The 22,133-nt window shown below is 42.5% G+C and overlaps 1 protein-coding gene across 5 annotated transcripts in view; it reads left to right on the top strand.

Moving 5' to 3' along the window:
• Positions 1-22,133, top strand: part of AK8 (adenylate kinase 8) — a 66,341-nt gene that overhangs the window by 30,302 nt on the left and 13,906 nt on the right. For 4 of the 5 annotated variants that reach the window (XM_032131096.1, XM_032131100.1, XM_032131101.1 and 1 more), the window contains one exon: positions 9,243-9,384. In XM_032131096.1, coding sequence (XP_031986987.1) covers positions 9,243-9,384 — 142 coding nt within the window. Of the gene's footprint in view, positions 1-2,700; positions 3,257-9,242; positions 9,385-22,133 lie in introns of those variants that run through there. The other variant, XM_032131098.1, reaches the window with a different exon arrangement.

Genomic DNA, 22,133 nt, shown 5'->3' on the forward strand with positions numbered 1-22,133 from the left:
ACAAAGAAAAAAACCACTGCCAAACTAGTAAGATTCTGCTTTTCAGCTGGGAGAACTGCTATTAGTTTGGGTAATTGGTTTTTTTCCCACCAAAATGAAGATTCAGGTGGTAAGAGAAGTGACTCGTGGAACACAGGTAACATTGCACTGTTTGCAGCCTGTTAGAGTTGAACACACACAATCTGTGTTGTTTTTTTCCCCTTCCTTTTTCTATTTTTTTAAAGTAGTAATATCTGAAGCTGTCCCCAATGGCAGTCTGCACGTAGGGGGTAAAATCTGGAATTCCCTAATTTCTCCTGTTTTCTAATGAAAACTATTACTTGTACAAATACAGCTTCCTTTTCCCCTTATTTTAAATTGCCATGGTTTTAAAGGGGTGCTTTTTGGTGTAGCCTCTGAAAGTTGGGGTCCCCTGGTGATTGTGATCACAGCCTCACTGAAAACACTTTGCTTGGTTTGGGGTGGGTTGTTTGTTTGTGGGTTTTTTTGACATCAAATTAATATTCTCATCACTGAGCGTGAAACACAGATTTGACAATGGAGCAGCTTCCTCTTTGTTAAAAACTCGTGCAGAGTTTCAGAGTTGAAAGGCTGAGTAAATCTTGATATCTGAGGGGGTAAGCTTGGTGTTATTTCTTGTTTTTAAGAGTGCTGTACTGGCGAGCTGCAAGCTGTCTGAACATTGCAGAGACCCTTTGGGAGCTCCATTGGTTTTCAGCAAGTCTTTGCATGCAGTGTGTTTGTATTGGCTGAAGACAGCGCATGGCTCTCTAAATAATTTACAAGTTGATTAATAGACTCACATGGGTATAATTAGAAGAGGGAGAGACAGCAGCTACAGTAACGGGTACAGTGCTTGGGGGAACTAGAGACTTTATTTTTTTTAAAGAAACTTTCTAGGGTGCTGGGCGTTTGAAGATAAGTTGGGAAGAGCTCAGTGCCTCTTCTCTTTTGAAGTGGAAATAGGACAGTTTGAATCCGTCGAGTTTAATTTTTCACAAGCTTTAGGGGCCCTGCAGTGCAACTCCCTTTTTATTATTGAAAAAAACTCTCCATTTTTCTTTCATTTTTCACACACATGCACACACACACACGCACACACACAGAGAGCCCAAACAGGAGCTAATAAACAAATCGATTTTCTACTTTATTTCAGTTAGTTTTACAGCAATTCTATACCTCCCCTAAATGTGCACCTCTCTCACAAATATACTGTGTAAAGTTATGGAGATATTTATGAATACACCACACTTTAATTTATGCATTTTTAAGAAACCTTCACCTCTGTTTGACAATGCTTTTGAAGTAGCTCCGTTTTTCAAGTCAAACTTTTGACTTTTCCTCTGGGACTGCTACAAAGGTTTTTTTATGGAAAATAGGTAGCAGTCCTTTTTCCTACTAGGAGAAAATTGGTGGTCAAGAGAACATAATAAAATTAAATTTTTTTATTTTCTATTTTAGGTGGCCATATTTCTATACAAGATGCAAGGTTGTAGAATAGAAAGTTTTAAATGCTGACATATTGGCAGTAGGTTGTGATTTTCTTCCCTGAGTTTTAGTTTTCCATGTGTTGAATCACTGCAAGGTGATAAATTAGAATTCCCTTTTCCTTTATTTGAAAATCTAGAATGTATTTTTCTTTATTCCACAATCCAGGTTGGTGTATCTGTCTGACAGATACTCAGAGCTGAAGTGAGCCTTGGTCAACAAAAACATTTTTAAAGGCGACCCCACTTAGGAGTAAAAACAAAGCGACCAAAAAATCCACCCTAAAAAGCCAACCCTGGAAGCCAGACCAGGCAAAATAAACATGATTTGATTTAAGAGAGGGGTGCAGTTGTTTTCTGGAGCAATTGTGATAATCAGTCAGCTAATGGATATGGTTCTGCCTATATAAACTTGTTTTGCAGAGATATTCACCATTCCTGCTGTTGCTGGAGGATCAATATTCCAATATTAGTGCCACAAACCCTCATGGATTTGAGTGAAGGTGTGGCCCTTGGCCATCTGGGGCCTCGTGGTTGTCAGGGGCTTTTAAACAGCAGAGTACAATATAAATGTGAAGTATTAATCTTTTATGTTTATATTGATCTTCATTGCTGACAGTCATTCTTAAAAATTTGGGAAAGTGGGGGTTCCTTTCCTTATGGCACTGTCTCCTCAGCAAAGAGCTGCTGACTTGAATTTAGTGGGGTTTTGAGTTTGGGATGGAGATACCATAGGAGTTTTTATACAAAGACCAGAAGGAAAAGCACATTGCATGTTGTCAGCATCCCCCTTTTTGGAGTTTAACATAAAAATCTGGGTTTGGCTGAGCATCCTCCCTTCTCATCCTATGGGGAAGCAGTATTTGGTGTAAAAAGCCAAGACATTTTTCACCATGTTTATCAGACCAATTTTTTTTTTTTTTTTTAATATTATCACTATCAAAAAGGGTTTGTAGGTCAAATTCTGTTCTGGTTCTCAGTAGAGCTGAACTTTTAGAAATAAGGAGGAAATAGGGAATGCGGCTGATAATGGAGATGATGAGTCCAATGGGCTCAAACTGCAGCTGCTGTCTCATGTTTAACTGTAGTCCCTCCATGGAAGCCAAAGGAGTAAAAAGAAGTACAAATATGTATTTTGTTACTGGTTTTAGAAACTTTCAGGGTAGACACATCCCTGTGAGACAGTTCAGAGCAGCTTTTGTCTCCCACACAGGTAAACTGAGGCAGAAAACCTCGTTTAGCTGGAGCCCTGCTACCATCAGGGAGCGTGAATGGGAACCCAGGTGTGTGGATCCTGACCCTGGAGTCAGCCCACTGCATCATCCCGGGACTCCCTGGGAGCCGGGGCCATTAGGCAAATCCATGGAAAACAGCACAGAGGCCATTCTTAGGGGGGAAAAAAGCTTTTTGTTTGCATGCTGGATCCTCAGTTTGGACTGAATTTCCATTGCTGCTAACAGGTAAAGTAGTGTAAGGGGCTGGAACCTTATCTCGTCACTAAATGTGATCAGATGTAGATTCCTGAATCTCTGGCTTGATACTTGTGAGGAAGCATTTGCTCTCCTTTAACAGGCATTTCTGAAGGTCTCAATTCATCCTGTATTGTATGATTTATGATGATTATATGATCAATAATTTGCCATCGTACCTGCTTTAGAAATAGTACCATTTCCACTTTAATACAGTTAACTCCTATTCGAAATGACCAAAAACTACAAAAAAAATAAAAACAAGAAAAGACTGCTTCTAATATATTCTAAAAAGCAAAAATATTTTAAAGGTGGAAATTAAATATCTTATTAAAAACTATTTAATAATATTTAATAATACTTTAATTATTTCTTTTTCTGTATTAAAATAATTACTCCGATTCTTATAGAAGCCCTTCTCAGTGTGTGTGTGTGTGTGTGTAAAACGAGCGAGTGGGGACAGGATTTCTGTAGGAATGGTGCCTTTGATGGATCACCGCCCGCGGTGCCGCTGTTTGCTGCGCTGCCTCTACGTCCATTCTTCAAACCCGACAAAACCGGGCACGCTCTCAGTGTTTCCGTGCCAGCCCGGCGCTGTCGGGGCTTCGGGAGGCCTCAGAGCCCCCGGAGCGGGCGCGTTTTCCCCGAATTCCCGACATTTCGGCGGCGGCGCCGCGGCCGCTGCTGCCCGCGGGGCGGGGACCGGCTGCGCTGCGCGGCGTGGCCGCGGGGTGGCGACAGAGAACAACCAACGGCGGCCGGGCCGCGCGGGGCTGAGACCCCCGGGATAACCCCTTGGGATAACCCCGGGATAACCCCGGGATAACCCCGGGATCCTGCGGGACCGCGGGGCTGAGACCCCTGGGATAACCCCTCGGGATAACCCCTCGGGATCCTGCGGGACCGCGGGGCTGAGACCCCCGGGATAACCCCGGGATAACCCCGGGATAACCCCGGGATCCTGCGGGACCGCGGGGCTGAGACCCCTCGGGATAACCCCTCGGGATAACCCCTCGGGATCCTGCGGGACCGCGGCGCTGGAGACCCCCGGGATAACCCCGGCACCCTTCGGGATCCTGCGGGAGCGCGGCGCTGAAACCCCCGGGATAACCCCGGGATAACCCCTCGGGATCCTGCGGGAGCGCGGCGCTGAGACCCCCGGGATAACCCCTGGCCACTCCTGCACCCCTCGGGTGCGCGGGGCTGGCGCCCTCCCGGACCCTCCGGGACAACCCCGGGACCCTCCTGGTGCGCGGGGCTGGAGACCCCCGGCACTCTCTGAGACCCCCGAGGTGCGCTGGGCCGGAGACCCCCGGGACCCTCCGGGACTGCGGGGACGGAGACCACCCGGAACCCCCCCGGCTGACCGGGGCTGGACACCCCCGGGATAACTCCGGGACCCCGCCGGGTGCGCAGGGCCGGAGCCCCCCGGGACTCCCCAGGACGCTCCAGGTGCGTGGGGTCGGAGCCTTCCGGGACTTCCTCCCCTGGTGTGCGGGGCCAGAGCCCCTCGGAAAATCCCCGGAGGAGCCGATCCCCTTCTCCTGGCTCCAACGAGGCAAAAGTCGGTGTTTTCCTCCCGGTGCCGCTGCAGAGCACTCGGCCGAGTGTTTGTTTACGGTACCCGAACCGGCTGCACGCAGACCTGCCCATCCTCACCCACCGGCGGCTCGGAGAATTAGCCTAAATTATCGATCAGCCCACGCGATGGTAAATCACTGCTAAATCGTTCTCAAACACATTAAAAACCAATTTACACAATCTCAATCGATACAATCTCTGAGGACCTTAATGTGGGCAAGAAAACAGAATAGAAAAAGCCAATTACTCATTGTGAATCACCCAGAGTTTCTAGAGCAATGAAATAAGGATGTCTCATGCTTTGCTAAATCTGGGATTTCCTGGACAATTCAGGAAAGTAGCCTTTGGCAGTGGCTTATACTCAGGACAAGATGTTAACTGTCAACTGCTGGGATCAAGCCTCAGGCGTCTGAATTAGCTGTGAAAGTCTTCAGACCTTGCTAAAAAAAATCTCTATAAGCAGGATAAAGGATAGATGGACAGTATTGTCAAAAGGACCTTTTAGAGAACAAAGCTGACAGAATTTATATCTGTAAATGCACTTATGCTGTACTTAGAATCGAGGTTTTATAGGTTTGGAGAAGTGAGCCGATACCTTTCAAACATCTGTTTTAAAGAGAAATATACAGATGAGGTATCAATTTAAATATGATAATTGTATAGCTTGGAACACTGACAGCATTGAAGTTATTGGAGAATAGTGCCCTGTAATCTCTCAAGTGGTGTTTTCCCCTCTCAGACTGTGCCTTTAATGTTCTGTTACTTCTGTCTGGAGCAGATGGTATGATTTTGTAACTGATTGCCTGATTTTGTAACTGATTGCCTGATCCCGGTTTCTATTAGTCCTGCAGATCCATGGATTGGGGAAGAGCTAATAGGCCACACTCCTGTGGGCTTCATGAGGATGTACTGCTCATGAGAAGTACCTGATACCTGTGAAAACCTTTGAAGCTCTGAGAAGTAAATTTATTTTTAAAATGTTCTGCTGGAAGGTGCTGATTTACAGCCCTGGAGATGAAAAATCTCTGGGTGTCCACGCAGCAGTTCCAGCACGAACTGCAGCACTTTAAGCCTCAGTTCCTTGTCCCCTGCCTGATCAAACCCCTGAACTGATTAGATCACTTCTTAGATCCACAGCTGCCAATTCAGGGGTGTGGTCTTGATCGTTAACGTGGTGAAGACAGGCTTGGAGATAAAGGAGACATGGAGTGTGGTGTTAGGCATGAACAAATTACATTTCTGTCTGGAGCTGGTTGTGGCCTCATTCTGCTGCTATTCCATGCCTGGGGTTCACTGTGATCCTGACCCACAGCTGTTCTATGATGCTCTCAGGAATCACTGCAGCTCAGTGGCTCTGCAGCTTTACTTCTGAGGGGTGAATTTTACTCCTGTGCCTTGATTTCTCACCCTAATAGAGACATGCTCCCACCTTACCTAGCCTGGATATCTCTTTGTAGCAGCACATTGTAATTTTTACAAAAAACCTACCTTTGGACTTCTCTAATGATAAAGTAAAATCTCTCTCGAGTCTCATTCCCCCAACTTTCAGAGTCGGAAACTCACACAATCTTATGTTGAAAAGGAATTGATTATTCAAAGGTCTTGTGCTTCATAATCTCCTTAAAACATGTAGATTGACTGTCTCATCAGGAAAGCTCTATATTTTACTTTGCTATATGCCCATTGGGTCGTGTGCTTGAGGCCAGGAGACCTCTGGCTAGTTCCTCATAGGCTGTATCCCCCTCCAATTACAGGTTATTAATGTGCCTTCCATTCCAGAGACAGTTCCACATGAGTGAAAAGGAATCCTGTACTGCAGAGTTCTTCATTACCTACTCTGTCTGTACTACAAAATAAGAATAATACTGATTTTTTTTTTCTCTCTTTTTTTTTTCCTTCCCTCTGGTCTGTGGAAGATGTTTTACAGTTTTAATGCAGCTGTTTTAAGTGTGACTGTTCCTGTTCAAGGGCAGCTGATGTACTTTGTAATGCCACCGAGCAGCCAAGCAGCTCTGTTCCCCCATTGTGTTGAAGTGATAGGTATGTTTGCTAATCAAGAGGAGAGCAGAGCTTGCTGTCTGACTTGTTTATGTTTTATTTCTCACCATCAAGCTTTAGAGGGAGGCACAGAAAATATGTAAGCATCTATATTATTCAGTGATGTATATGTGTACATGGGTGTACAAACAGTCTGAAGGGTGTTGCTGATGTGTTGCAGTCACTCCTAGCTGAAGGGAGAGAGGTGTCAAGTGTCCCCAGCATCCCTCAAAACACCCCAAACCTGGCATGTAATTAGATAAACTATTAATTAATTGTCACTGCATCTCGATTTTTTTTTTTCCTCTCGTGTGATTGCTTCAGTGTTGTTCCAAAGCAGTGACCACAGTGGAGGATTTTGACCATCGGGATTCACAGAAGGCCTGTGGGAAGTGCTCAGACCCAGGAGATGCTGCTGGGTTCCCATCACAATTGCTTTTGAATTTCCCCATAGGCTGCAGTGTTTCTCCTTCCCCTATGAAGAATGGAAGCAATCTGGCCCCTGGAACTGGGGAATCTCCCAGGATCTGCTGGAAGCTCAACAGCACAGGATGTCCATCGTTCTGTGCCATTCCCAGGCCTTTCAGCCTCTGCCCTGATCCCCTGTTCATCTGACAGGGATGTCAACTCTGGCAGAATCCTACTGCGGGTTTACTCATGGGTTTGTAGGTTTTATTCTAATTCCTTGCAAAACTGTTTGGAGCATTCTGAAATTAAAAAATAAAATCGTGTCATTTGACATTTCTGTAAATCCATGTCAACGATTCCAGTAGGAATTGTCATAAAATAACACACATGGCATAAAATAACACACATGAAGAAAGTTTAGTGCTGCAGCCAGAAATTCAGGACTCAGCAAGCAGAAATTCAGGACTATGGGAAAATTCCACAGGTCTTTGTATGGAATGCATTTTTGGGAAAGAGAATGTGGGGTTTGTTTGTTTTTCTTTATTCCTGCTAGGATGTGTTGGGTTTGTATTAATTCTTGTAAGCTGGAGGGTGTGGAGAGAATTGCCCTGGAAGGAGCACTGAAATTCTCCTGTTATTCCTCCCATGCCTGCCTGCAGCTCAGGTCTTGGATAGAGAAGAAGCATCCATCTGATACAATTCCTTCCTGCTGCTGCGCTATTGTACAATTAATTTTATGAATCCTGTTTTTAACAGAATACCCAGTTTTTGCATTGTCATTTTGCTCTTTGTCAAGTGTGTGGGTTTATTCCATTCCTTTTTTTTCTCTCTCCTTTCAGCAGATGGAGAATATTACTCTCTTTAACTTGTTCTCTTATAATGTGAAGTGGATATCCTCAATTAATACACTAATCTGTTTTCTAATTAATTCCCTGTGGTTTTCCTCCCTTTTTGCTGGTACATTGAATCCTGAGTGCAGTTCTGTAAACTCAGAAATTTGATTATTTAAAGGAGAAGCCATGAATTTCATGATAGAGGTGCAATGCTGAATTTCAGGAAGCAAATGGCTTCTATTATTGCAGTTTAAAACCTGCTTGTTCCTGGGGTAGAACTGTGCACTGCTAATAATTCACTCTGCTAAAATCCAGGCAGATTGCTGTCAGCTTGTGCTGAAGAGAAGTGCAGTGTTAGAAATCTGACACATACACTCTCCTACAAGCACTTGTTGTTGTATTTTTGTATGCAGATGTGATGGCAGGGTGAGCATCAAAACATCAACCTGCCATGATGGGGATTTATGTAGCAATTTCTCTGCCTTGTTTTCAGTAGAGGCTCTGCCGTATTAGACAGGTAAAGGGAAGGGGCTCTCCTTGCTGCTTGGGAATTGTTTTGGCTGCTGCTTTGGGAAGCAGCTCCAGGTGATTTTGATGTCCTTTTTGTGGGGTTATTTGACACTGAGCCCAAGACATGACAACGGTCATTGGAAAATCTATAGTCACTCTCATTGAACTCAATCATTTAATTCTGAGCAAGCTCCCTCCTCCCACAAAAGAAAAAAAAAAACCAAACCCAAAACTTAAGTATCTTGATTGCAATATTCGACTTTATGAAAACTCTAGTAAAAGTGTGCAGGATACTTCCTTACCACTGTGTCCCACTAAATAGAATTTTAAAAGCTCCATAGTAGTTGTAATCCCAGTCAGCATCTTGCTAATGTTCTCTCTTGCCATAAAGAAAAATAATACCAGAGAAAAAAGAGCTTTTAGCTCTAAAATTAGGGGTTCAAGGTAGTTGAAATTCATTTTGAAAATTATTTTCAGTTACAAAATCTTCAAGCCTTCATTGGAGCAGTAGCACACATAGCCTGTTGTGGCAGAACCATTTCCACCTGCTGAGTTCAATCCAGAATGCTCAGAAATTCCTTTCCTGTTACAGGATCTCTTTTCCACAACTCAGGTCACTGTTTTTGCATTTTGATAAGATTGTGTCACACATGTCACTGTGACATCAGTCCAGTGTGGCTGAGAGGAAGAAGTACATTGCAAAATTATGTAGGCACCAGGTTTTACCAAATACTTTGCTTTGGTCCTACAGTTTGGGGGTTCCATGACAGTAAATATGCAGAAGCCAACAATGCCCAATGTCAATCAGTCATAAATGGGAATAACTGCGTGGTTTAGTTCCAGAAGGACTTGTCTGCATCTCCCTTCACTGCAGACTCAGCACACAGAATAAATGTCACCTTTTTCCTCCTTTGCAGTCCCAGACAACCTTGTCCTGAAGCGGCTGACAGAACGCCTGAGCGCCCTCGACTGCCTGACCAATGGCTGGGTGCTCTCTGGCTTCCCCAGGGACGTCGAGCAGGCAGAGCAGCTGCAAAAAGCACAGATTAATCCCAACAGGTAAGAGAGAAATCCAGCCATCACGATACTATAGATATGAAAAATTTGTTTGTGGAAAGATACAGATCTTTATTGACATCATTTATGCTACTGCATCTTATTTATTGCTTCCTTAGCAGGGAAAGGGGTCCTGCTCCTGGAGAGTAGGAAATAGAGCCCTGGCCTGACAAATGCTCCAGATGGCCAAACTGTGGGAGAGAGAAGAGGTCTGTTGTTCTGGTTATTTGTTTGAGTTGCCTCTAAAGCCAAACCATAAGAACTGGATTAAAGTTTGGGTTATATGAGAAGATGTACTTTATTTGCAGCAGGAGGGGGGAATCTACATCTTCTTTCTTCAGCACTGATGTAATACCATGGAAATATATTGGTATTGCAAGGAGCTCATTATGAGACTTTTGGGTTTTGTGAAATAATTAAAAACAACATGAGAATTACATTTTATTTGAGCTATAATGAATTGTTCGGAAATGTGATATGAGAGACGTCAGCATCCAAAGAGAACTGTTACAAGTGCCAAGCAAATAAAATAGAGTTACTTTTCACAGCTGGTCCAAAGGTGGTGAGGATTTAAAGTGCTGGTGCACTTATCAAAGCTGAGAGGCTTTTCCATTCCCTTCCCAGGCCTTCCTGGTTCTGTCCATCCCACTGGCTGGCACAGTGGCCATTCCAAAGGCATACATTGGAAATTTGGAATCTTTCTGCTTCCAAGGAAGATGTTCTTATCTAAAAAGTACTGGTAGGAGAGATGCAATACCCACATCAATGTTTAAGTTTGCAAAGTTACTCTTCCTGTGTGTCCCGTGTGGTTGCCCTGGATCCCCTCCTGTACAGAGATAGGAGAAGGATGGAAAAGGTCGAGGCTGAGTTGGAGAGAGAATAGAGGGGAATGCAGAGGGAGGGAGCTGCCAGTCATCCATCAAGGTTTAAAAAAGGAAAGTGTGTGAAAACAGCAGTAACTTTATTTATCCAAGGTAAGATGATTTGCATCTTAAACAGGAATCTATTGCATGAAAAAAATGGAGAAAGAATCTCAAAACTTGTGCTGGGCTCAGTTAAACATCATTTCCCACGGATTATTCTTCTTGTGCATGTAGAAGGAAGGTGCTGAATCCCTAAACACGTGTCTGAGTCCCCGAGATCAGTGTGAATACTCGAGTGTGCCCCGTGTGCTCCTTCACAGGATTGAGACCTCATCAAGGGAGGAAGAGCAACTCATTATAGGCTTGGATGTGTGGAAATTCAGCACTGATCCATTTGCTCAGCCTCCCTTCGCTTTAAAGAGCTCTGCACATTCATGTCTGAGTCTAGAATTTGGTCCCTACTGTTTTATCCAGGGGTTGAAGTGAGGGACAAAAATAGACATCGAGCTCCCTGATTGATCTTGGAACTGATATTTCCCATGAAGCTGAAGTAGGAGGGATGTAAGGCAGAGAGGGTGATTATAAACAAAAGGACATATTGCAGCATGGGATAGCAGGGCAGTAATTCAGTTTCAGTTGTGATGCTAGTTATAAAACACTATCTGCAGAGGTGGTGTTTCTGACATCAGGAGAAAAACCTGATAGAATTATAGCCTTGAAATCAATCTGGGAATAGGATGCAGAAATCTATAAATCAGACAGAACAATCTACAAAGTCTCATTTTTAGGAGGGCTCTGTTGATGAAATTAGATTAAAATAAATTTACATATATATCAAGTTTATTATTAAAATCTAGTCACATCAGTAAACAAAATTATTTGTGAAAGAGAATGTTACTCTGGTTTTTGAACTCAGAGTAGACCTCTTTGGCTGATCAGAACACAGAGTTATTGTCTGCTTGTCAAGTCACAAATCTATTCCTTAGAGCTAATAAATGGTTAGTGTTCAAATACTATGTTTTATCTGACTCCCACCTCATAAAGCTACTACACATAATACTAAATTATACAGCATTGAGCAGGATCAGTCTCCTGACTCCTCCATCTTATAGAAAGAAAAACAAACCTAGTAATTGATGGTGGAAAGGAAGGAAAATAAAGTTATTTGAAAACAAACAAAATGGGCTATAAAGTTTGTTAAAATGTAATAATGAAAAAAACTCATACAGCATCAGCTACCACATCCGAAGAACTGCTCTGGAACAAAAAGGAAAATAATTCAATTCCCACTGAAAAAGTAGGGGGGTTTCTTTAAAGTAGAATTTGCTGTAGAGTGAGGGTGTGCTCGTGGGCTGGCACAGGAAATCCTGTCTCCCAAAGAGCCCAGAGAAGACATGAGCTGCTTTCTGTGTTCCCCCTGTGAAGCAGCTCCTGCCTAAGTGGACAGGATCCTCCTGGCATTGAACTGGGGCAGCCTTTAGGGCAAATAAGGAGCTGAATCTATTAATGACCTCTCAGCTGGGGAGTAAAAGACACCATTAACCACTTAGTGCCGACCTGAGCAAGAATCCACAGACAATCACAGGGTGGCTTCTAAAGCCCTGAGCCACTGACACAAAGGACTGACTTCAGTTCCTCACCCAAATGAGTGTTAATGGGTGTTTGGGGTTTTTTTAATTAATGCTTGAGCAACAATAAGAAATGTGTAGTATAGCCATGGATGGTTCTACTGAAAACTCAATGTATTATCCACCAAAATGTTTTTTATCCTTTTTGCTCTCTCCCAAGCTTAGCGTTAAAACAAGATGCAGCAGCAGCAGTGTCAGCAGTGTCATGTGAATCTCTGGTTGTCACCTTCAGCTGGTTCCTGATCATTCCTGGTCCAGGCCAGCTTAAGGCAAACAGCAGTTTAAGGATTCCCTGAGCCAGAGGATCTTCTGGAAAACTTCTAATCACCCCTTTTCCTTGACTGTATAATCTCTTTTTCAATGCTGTACTTTTGGCCACCAAATCACATGGAAAGGACTTTCACATTTCACTGGGTGTCATGTGAAAATACTTCATAATTTTTTCCAGGTGCATTTCTTCTCTTGAGAAACAGTTACAGACATTCCCTGGTCGTGTCCCTCCACACTCCTGATTTTCTAAGCTTCTTGTGTGTGCCCTTCAGTCACCTCTTTCCCAGACAAAGAACCTTGATCTGTTTATCCTTTTATTTTCCTAGAAGTCATTTCACTCTTTTGATCATCCTGTTCTTTCCCTTCACTGGGCATTCCAGCTGTTTTTTTTCCAGAGGTGGGACACCCAGGCCTGCAGTCAGGTTTGAGGGCAGCACTGTGTACTGGAGGTGTAGGTAATAAACATTTTGATTTTGCTCTTAACTCCATTACTCATAATTGCTGATATTCTACCAGATGTTACTGTGATAGATTTTGGAAAAACATCTTTTGTGTGTAGAATGTGGTAACTAAACATTGTCTCTTTCACTGAAAATACACCAAAAATGTACAAAGTGTCAAAAATCTCAGTTGAGTGAGTCCAAACTCAGCAAAGAGTCTAATAAGACCCTTTAACTCAAGATTTCTGTAGTGAAAGCTGCAGCCAGGTTGGTGTTGGAGCTCTCCTCAAGCCCTCCCATCAGTGCTGCTGCCTGTCCTGGGTTTGCCACTTCCCCTGCTCCATTATTTCCTTGGTTTTGTCCCTCTGATCTGAATCCAGGGTCGATTGTTTTACTCTTCAGTATTGATTAATTACATTACAAATAATACAAGTGAGCAGACAAAGCTGGGCAGGGGAGGGATGAGCCAGAGGACTGACCTAACAATACATCTGTAATATATTTCTAATACCCATTTTTCCAAAATTAAAGTTGTTTCTTTCCCAGTAAAGAAAATAAACAGCAACAGCTTCTCTAGTGCAAGCTTTCCAGCAGGGTTCTATTTGGTCTTCAAAATGATGTGGCTGTGTTCCCAATTATGTCATCTTTTTACATAATATATTTAAAGTTTCTTTTTCACCACGCTGCTGAGAACATGCATTCAGACAGTTTAGGATAATGAAGTTCCTAATTTCTAAGGAAGAACCTGTGAATATGTTGAAAAAGGAGAAATCAGAATGGAAAAAAAAACAAAGATTTTTTTTTTCTTTTTAACTATTTGGTCTTTACATGGGGCTTTCATATTTCTGCAGCTGATCCCAGCGTGGATTAGGGGTAATAAACAGCCTATTAATGGAGGCCTGAACTAGGAAATGGAGTTTGAATCAGCAGCAAAATTCAATGGCTGGTGAAGGTTAATAACTCCATTACTATCAGCTCTATTTTTGAGCCGTTTGAAGAGCTGGGTGTTAGCCTTATCTTACTCCTCATTAATTGAGCTAATAGAACCCCAGTGACCCCACCATGCTGCCATTATCTGAGAGTTTACCAGACATGGACTGGAATACTTATCACTGAATATGTATTCCTCAGATTCACTTTTATATCAGAAATATTTTTGTTAAAGATTGGCTGCCTTCTTCAGGTTCCTTTTTGCCTTTGCATTTCTTTGCTGCCTTTTGTAACAGCTACATATTTGGAAATTACATGTAAATGACTTAATTAACTCCTATCAAGGAACAAGCTGAATCCCAAAATAGTTGCATCAAGGAAACATGATAGTGATTGAATCATTCTTACATGGAAAAATCTTACAAAGCGTTTTTTAAAACTTTGACCTAATTTAAATGATGGATATTGTGTATTTATAATAGATGTGGTTTCAGTTGATGACATGCAAAAATCTGATGAGTAGCAAAGAAGAAATGTTATAATTATATCTTATTTTCTCCTCATTTTCAGGCAAAAAAAAAAAAAAACCAGCAGAAAAATGATGTGGTAATCAAGGGGCTAAATCAGTACAAAAAAATTTGCCTGCACTAGAGAGACAGAGAAACTGTAGGAAAAGTCCAATGGACTATGTAGGATTTGGATTCATTTGTAAAATAGTAAAAGTAATAGGCAGCACAATTCTCTGTTTCAATCATTCTCATTTTTTTCTCAGCTCACTCTTCCAGCCATTCTGTGGCTGCTGGTTTAGTGACTCTTGTCCTCGCTAACACTAATTGGTTTGGGGTTTATTTTCCCTTTGCATATCAGTGCTCCCATCTCAGCTGGGACAGGCTTTGGGTAAAAACTATGGGGCAGTGGGAGCTAAAGGAGCCAGATCTTGCAGAGCTCTGTGATGTGCTGACGAAAGAGAAACTGGTTTGGAAAGTGTGGTTTAGGTGATGAATCCTGATCTGTCCTCCCCAGCCCGGCAGGGACATTCCCCCTCTTACCCGTGCTGAGTGTGCAGCCCCAGCCGTGCTCTGAGGGACCACAGCACCCTGCCCAAGGGGGAAGAATAACAGGTTCTGTTCCCCAACCAAAATCCCAAAGTTTACTGGGCAAAATTAGCAAATCTTCCTCTCACCTGAGACTCATCTGCTTCACTCAATGAATGGGATCCGTTTAATCCACATTTGCTACTCCTGTAGCCTTTTCCAAGCCACAGGACTAACTCAGTCATTGTCTTACCTCTTGATGCAAGTGCTTGGAGACTTGTCCTGCTCATTGACAAGATTGTAATTAAGTGATTTACCTTTGTTTCCTGCTCTGCCTCCATTGAATGAGGCATCACTGGGCACGGAGTAATGGGAAAAATATACCTGGGAATCTCCCATTCTCTCACATGACCCTCTGGCATGAGGGCTCTGTTGAGCACTCCCAGGGGCTACATGTAGTGCAAAAACTCACCCTCACACTCTTTTGTCCCTACAAACCCAATAGAAGCAGCTCCTTATTTGGATTTCTGAGGTTTAGCCATTGGTGGGGAATCCTTATTCTCCATTCTCCTCCTCCTCCTCAGCAGACTGTGCTCTCTCTTCCCTCCTAACCTAACACTAATCTGAATAGAAGCTCTTGCTCTTATATAATCCAATAGATAGAAAATTGGATGATTACAATAAAAAGATTATGCCACTTCTGTTGCACATTCTGCCTGACCTATATTGGTCCCACAAGAGCCTTTCTCTCCTGGGGAGAAGCATTAATATGCATCTTGAGCCAGCAATAGCAAAACATCAAATGCAGTTTTGAAATCTTTCTATGGGCTTTCTGTAGGATGCTGCATTTGCTGTCACAAGCTGATTCTGCTCCAACAAGAATAGGAGGTATATTTGGCTTCAGTTGTGGGAGGCAGGGATTATTTTTAGAAGTTACCTCATCTCATACAAGCTCCTTTTGATGGCTGGAGTTTGTGTGGTGAAATCCTGGATACAGCAATTAAGGAGTGCTCTGATCTCAGCAAGCTTCCAAAGTCTCCAGGAAGAGAAAGAAGAAAAGCTGCTAAGTCAGTATTTTAATTTTTGTTGTTATTTTTAAGGACCCAAACCCACATGCACAACCCTTTCATTCTTTTTGCTGCTGAAAGGAGGGAGATTTTTCTGCAGTAACTCTCTCTCACAAATGAGGAAACATTATGAAACCTGAAGACTTTCTCTCCTGGTTGCCCTTACTTTGGAACTGTTTTTCCTGGAAGTTGCCACCAACATCAAGGCTGCCTTTTTGAACTCAGTACCAAACTGGAGAGGGAAAATTCTGTAAAAGCAGTAGAGTCCAGGGTACTTCTGATGTCTTTGGCACTGGTAGCAAGTTTTAGACAAGACAAACCAAACCAGTCATGCCTCAGTCCAATGACAACTTTGTGATACCAATCTCTACAAATCAGCAAAGGTTGTTCAGGGCGTTCACCTGAGACACAGCTTTTGTTTAAGGAATGAAGTGAAACAGCCATGGAAATCAAACTGTTATCATTTAAACAGTAGCCAAGCCTAACTCGTGCTTTTCCCCTCTCTCTGCTGAAGTTTTTATTCACACATTTTGGAGCATCCCCAAGAGTTCACTGAACTCTCCTGGGTTCCTTCAGGTCTCTCAGTTTGCTCTCTGTTCATCTCACTCTCCATGGCTGACTCTGGGCTGGGATCCAGCAGTGCTGGGGGTGCTGTGGCATTGCCCTGAGGGGTCATCCTGCAGCTCTGCTCGAGGCTCTCTGGTACAGAGTCCCTCTGAACCAACAATTCTGCTAAGATGGGTACGTAGGAAAAGCTATGGCTGCAGTCATGCACCATCAGTGCATTTCGTGGTGTGCAATGCTGATTGGTTTCACAGGGTAAAATATGATGTGCTTTGTCAATTCTCACTGTTTCCTCATGGTCTAAAGCAGTCATTTTCAAAATTTCACCTTAATTAACTCAGTAGTTCACACACAAATAAGAATCATGTACATGCAAGGCTGATGGTGTAGCATTTTTGTAATGAAGATACTGGTTTTGAGATCTTCCCAGAACCAGAAAAACTTCTGAAAAATGAGTGAGAGAGGAAAACTTTAAATATAAAGATGTGACAGCATTTTAATTTAATTTACCAATGCATTTACTTTGCACTGGTAAGAGGACACATGTAGATAAAACTGAGGAGAATTTTGCATGTGTGAGAACTGTAAATGAAGACATTTCGTGGCTGAGGAAGCACGAGGGGAAAGGAGGGCTGGCCAGCCTTGTCCAGCATCTCCCAATTATGTCAATATCTTGCTGATTACTTCAGCAGTGTGGTAGGAAAATTTGGCTGAATATTCTTCTGAATAAATGCAGTAAGGCCACACTTACATCTTGTACAGGTTAAAACTGAGTTTATGAACTCCACAATCACTAGAATTCAGGATTTCAGGGGTAAAAACATGGACAGGATTGTGCCAGCTGTGCTCTGATTTAGTGATCTCTTTGGATCTGGGACTAATTCCAGAGTAAGGCTTTACTCAGAGCTCATGTGGCAAAATTGGCCCACGCAGAAAACCATCAGCAGAACAGGCATTGTGCTGCTTTTGCTTGGGCTCTCCAGGCTGAAGATCTGGGAAGACAAGTGCATCAGTCTGTAGCAAATATAATACAGATTTGGTGATTAAAGCTGACAAGTAATATTGCATATTGAATGGAGACTAGTTTGTCATTACCATGAGGATTAGAAAGTGTAATCTTCATTAAAACATCAGTGGATTTACTGCTGTTTGCCTTGGAACAAGATATTTGCTCAGAATTTTCTAGTGAGTAAATTTAGTAAGTGCAGGGCAGTTTAAGAGAGGGGAACTGAATCCTGCCATAGCTTATTCTGCAGGAAAGATATGGGAATGATCCCTGATGTCTGACAGAAGCACTGGATCTGATTCTATGGGCTTGGATCACCTGCAGTCACATAAATGTATTAATCACTATCACGTAAATTGGCCTCCTTTGGCTCAGGTGTAGGAGGTGACCCAGGGCTTTTATGCTGTGCAAGGATCATATTTTCTGTCCCTAAATTCATGATGTTTACAAAATTCCGTATTACAGAATGCTGTCCTTTGTAAGGCTGGAAACATTTTGTGAAAGACTTTTATCTGTTCCACGGAGCCTTTTAAACATTACCCTCTCCTAACACGTTCTGTATCTCGTAGCCCAGTAGGGCACTGTCATGCTTTGATAAAAATAATTCTTAAAATATTGTGGTCTATCATTCTTTTGACATGAATGCTGATTAATATCCCACTGATAGTCACTGAGTGAACAATCCTGTTCTTTTGAGAGACTGACCAAAGGTCAAGATACAGAAGGTTAAAAGAGTAATGTTTTCATTTAACCTTCTAGTAAAAGCTGCTATTGCTGTGAACTTAATTTAAGCTGATTTTCAGGACACGTCCATAGGAAAAGTTCCTCCTCATATACTTGCAGTGAAATCAAAGGATTCATATTGGCCCTGAATGTGCCCCGAAGTCAAACAGATACAAAATACAGAAATAATGTGTTTTTTCAAGCCTTGGAGTCCTGTGCACTCTTCAGTTTAACTTTTTTTTTTTTTAAACACTTTGCAGCAAGACACTGAACTGTCAAAGCTAAGTGGTGGTGGGTATGGGGAACTTGCCATATTTTTGTACAGTTTGCTTTCTCCTTTTAAAAGTGCAGTTTTCTCACAGAACTCTCTCTCCAGCTGTACATTTCTAACCTCCATGGATGCACAGGGTTAACTGGCACAGGAACAAATCCTTAGCTTTCATTCCACCAGCCAAAATATAATTTCAGTTTGGAAAGTTGCTGCCATATTTTTTTATTAGAAATATTACTGCCAGTCCATTATACTGAATCCAGGGTTTTATTAACTTTCTGTAAATAAATTGCTGATGTGCATTTTGCTTTGTGATTATTAAATAATTCAGTGTATTCCAATTAAGTAATTAGGATCACAGAATCCTGAAGGTTGGAGAAGACCTTTAAGATCATCGAGTCCAACATTCAACCCAGCACCACCACGGTATTCATCACTAAACCACGTCCTCAAGAGCCACATGCACACGTTTTTGAGCACTTCCAGGGCTGGTGACTCCACCACTTCCCTGGGCAGCCTGTTCCAGTGCCTGACCACCTTTTCCATGAAGAATGTTTTTTCCTACAATCTATTTAAGCTGCTTTTGGCTCAACTTGAGACCATTTCCTGTCGTTCTTACAGCAAGCAGCTATTACTCAGAAAAATCTTGTGATCAAACACAGCCAACCCAGTGGTGGCAGGAGAGAAGGTTGGACATAATGACCTGGGAAATGCAGAAATGAATTCAGTTCTTAAGGTCTTGTCTGTGGCTGCACATTTGCATCTCAAACCTGGGAATTTTGATCCGCACAACTTCCCAACTGCCCTGTCTGCAAAAGCTTGGAGGAGTTTCCTTGGATTTATTAAGCATCACGTCGTTTCACTGCTAAGGGCAGGAGAGCTCCAGCTTCAGGCTGGATATTTGGGTTTAATTGTCTTGTAGAGAATTTCTCCAGTGGTTCCTAAGTTTCTCCTGATGGTGTCTTCCTTCCCCCCACCCCTACCTGACCCTGCTCTGGGTCTCAACTGTTTTACCTTGTTGATGTTTTGTCTATATTTGCTTTAACCAGATGCCCCTCTTTGCATGCAGCACTGGGACTCATCCCCTCTCTCCTATCAACAATAATTAGCCTTGTAAGACTAATGGAAGAAATCGTGTCTAATTACCCTGTTGAAGGTCCAATTATGTTATTAACATTTGTGGGCTATAAGCTAATGATGAGGAGAGCCTCTCATTTGCATAGCATTAAGTTAATTGAGCTGGAAGCTATGGGGTGGATAGCAGTGATGAGAGCAGGATTCTGTTACAGAATGGATAATGATGACCGGAGCAGGACGATTCACCTGACAGGTTTATTAATTAACAGCTATCTGATTACCTCAAAGAAATGGCAAGTGGCAATGCTTCTGAAAGGAGCTGCAGTATTTTTTTTAATGGCAGGTGCTCTATCACTGTGGATATTCTGGGGTGGTTTATGGTAATGGCTGTGTAAGCTCTTTCCTGGAAGCCGACACAAAAACCTGTTCTGGTTTCCTCCCTGCCCTCAGAAAACATTCTGCAAAGGGCTGGTGTTTGTGAAAGTGCCTCATTCTTACAAGGTGCACCAAGTCTGTGCTGGTGAGTTTGTGTGGTTGTCTGAACTGTGCATTTGGAAAATCCTTAATTGTTGGGTAACCTGGAAGTTTTGCCCTCAGAAGAACCAGAGGATTTGATTTTGTGAGAAGTGTTTTTCATTATGGTGTTACGCAGGATTCTGTGTTGTATTAAGGAGAAAATAATACAAATATTCAGCTTTTCATATTTTCCTGGTATGTGCAAGCTGCAAGTGGAGGTGAGTGCCCTTTCCTTCAGTTTATTTCTGGGTACAAACAGTTACACAAAGTGGTTAGGCCTTTCAGGAACAGGAGTCTTTATTTTAAACAGTTCTAAGAAAAATCCATCTTCTTCTTTTTTGTTAAATGTCTGATTAATTCCAAATGCATTGTAATTCACAACAGACTCAGACAGTCTTGTTTGAGCTAGAGTATCTTTTGGAGGAAAAATCACTCTGTTTAAAAGTTGCCTGTGCAATCAATCCAAGAGTGAATAACTTACTATGCAGTTACTCATCATTAGAATCCCACACCTCAGCTTGAATGTATCTGAATGTCAAATATAGTTTCCAGTCAGCACATCTTTTATATTTTCTTCATCTACTCTGAAGAGCCCATTATTAAATCCCGTGAGCTCCAGGCCTTACCTAATGACTGAAATCCTCAGCTCATCTTCAAAATTCCTTTGACCAGACTTTTCTCAGAAAAAAAGAGAACACTACAGATTTTAACCTTTCAGATAATGACTTTTTATCCATTTAAGTGGCCTGGTGATTAGTGTGTCAACAGTAATAGACTTGTGAAGAGCAGAGAATTCTAGATAAAATATATTCACTGTTATTTTTGTAGAATCACAGAATATCCTGAGCTGGAAGGGACCCACAAGGATCACTGAGTCCAGCTCCTGGACCTGCACAGACAGCCCAACAATCCCACCATGTTCCCTGCTGTCCAAACATTCCTGGAGCTCTGAGGCCGTGCCCATTCCCTGAGGAGCCTGTTCAGTGCCACACCACCCTCGGGGGGCAGAACCTTCTCCTAATTCCAACCTAAACCTTCCCTGGCACAGCTCCAGCCATTCCCAAGAACCTACAAGTGTCCTTGTATTCTGCATCTGGCATTTGTTAGGTTAAAAAAAAGCTGAGAACATTGATCTGATGTTGGTAGAGAGGCCAAAATTTTAGTTTAGTAGCTACATCGAGACTGAAAAATCACCACTTCTGGTCAACAGGAGAAGAGAAAGAAAAGGAAAACTGCAACAATTAGAGATGAAGAAAATTATCTGGGGGAACAGCTCCTGATCTGAGCTCTTCAGTGGTCACGGCTCGGAGCTGCCAGCAGGAGCAGATTCCAAGGGATTGAGGGTCGATGATTCCATGCAGCTGAGCTGTTGAGGGCACCTGTGTGATCTGGAGCAAGCCAGGGAGAAGAATTTATGTGACATTTCCTCCATCTCCTTCCAGCCTGTGATGGTTCAGAGCCTGTGGTTGTGTAGAAATCACTGGAAGAGGTTGTTCAGGAAAACCAGCACAAAGAATAAAAGCCTTTAATGGAATTTAAACCCTCAATCCTCCTCTTCCTCATTAGCTTCCTGTAATCACCAGCCCATACAGTGGGTGTGGATAGAAATATCTTTACCATATAAATTAGATTTTCTGTAAGGTGTTCTGTGGTTCACCACAGTGCCTGGCTGTGTGAAATAGACAAACACAGCACCGAGCCAAGATCTGATAGAGCAGGAATTATGTATTTAATTCACAGTTCTGTATAGAGTGCTCATAAAAGCTTGATCATGATAGAGGGGCCAATAAACATTTGGGAACATAAATATTTCTGTAGGAAATGGCTTTGTGAAGCATTTAGTTGTTGAGTAATAAGAACAACAGAGAAAATCAGACTAACAGAAATCTCTAGGTACTGATCTGATGGGTTATATATGTTGCAATGATAATAATGTTGAGGGAGAATTTTTATGGGACCAGGAGCAACAAATACATTGAGTCCTGCCAATTTACTAATGAATTCATTTTTCTTGTGCTTGCCGCACTTGCTATCCCCGCTGTTCAAAATTCAGCTTTAAACCTGAAAAGCAGTGGATGGCACCTCAGGATGCTGAGCTACTCCTCTGAGTTTGTGTGAGCTGAGTGTTTTGAGTCTTGGGCCATTTCTGGACCATCCATTACTTGTGTATTTAGGCATCAGTCCAGCCAGACAACACAGGGACATATATTTTAGGAAAGCACACATCAAAAAGTGTTTTAAATGGCCAAATTGTAGGACAAAACATTCTGGCAACACAGCTGGTGCTCTGTCAGTCTGTGGGCTAGAAAATAAGAAGAGAACCTGTAAGAAAAATAAAAACAACCCAGGAATAGCTAATCAGG

This window comes from Corvus moneduloides, chromosome 21 (assembly GCF_009650955.1).
Source record: "Corvus moneduloides isolate bCorMon1 chromosome 21, bCorMon1.pri, whole genome shotgun sequence".
In the NCBI taxonomy this organism is placed as follows: Eukaryota; Metazoa; Chordata; class Aves; order Passeriformes; family Corvidae; genus Corvus; species Corvus moneduloides.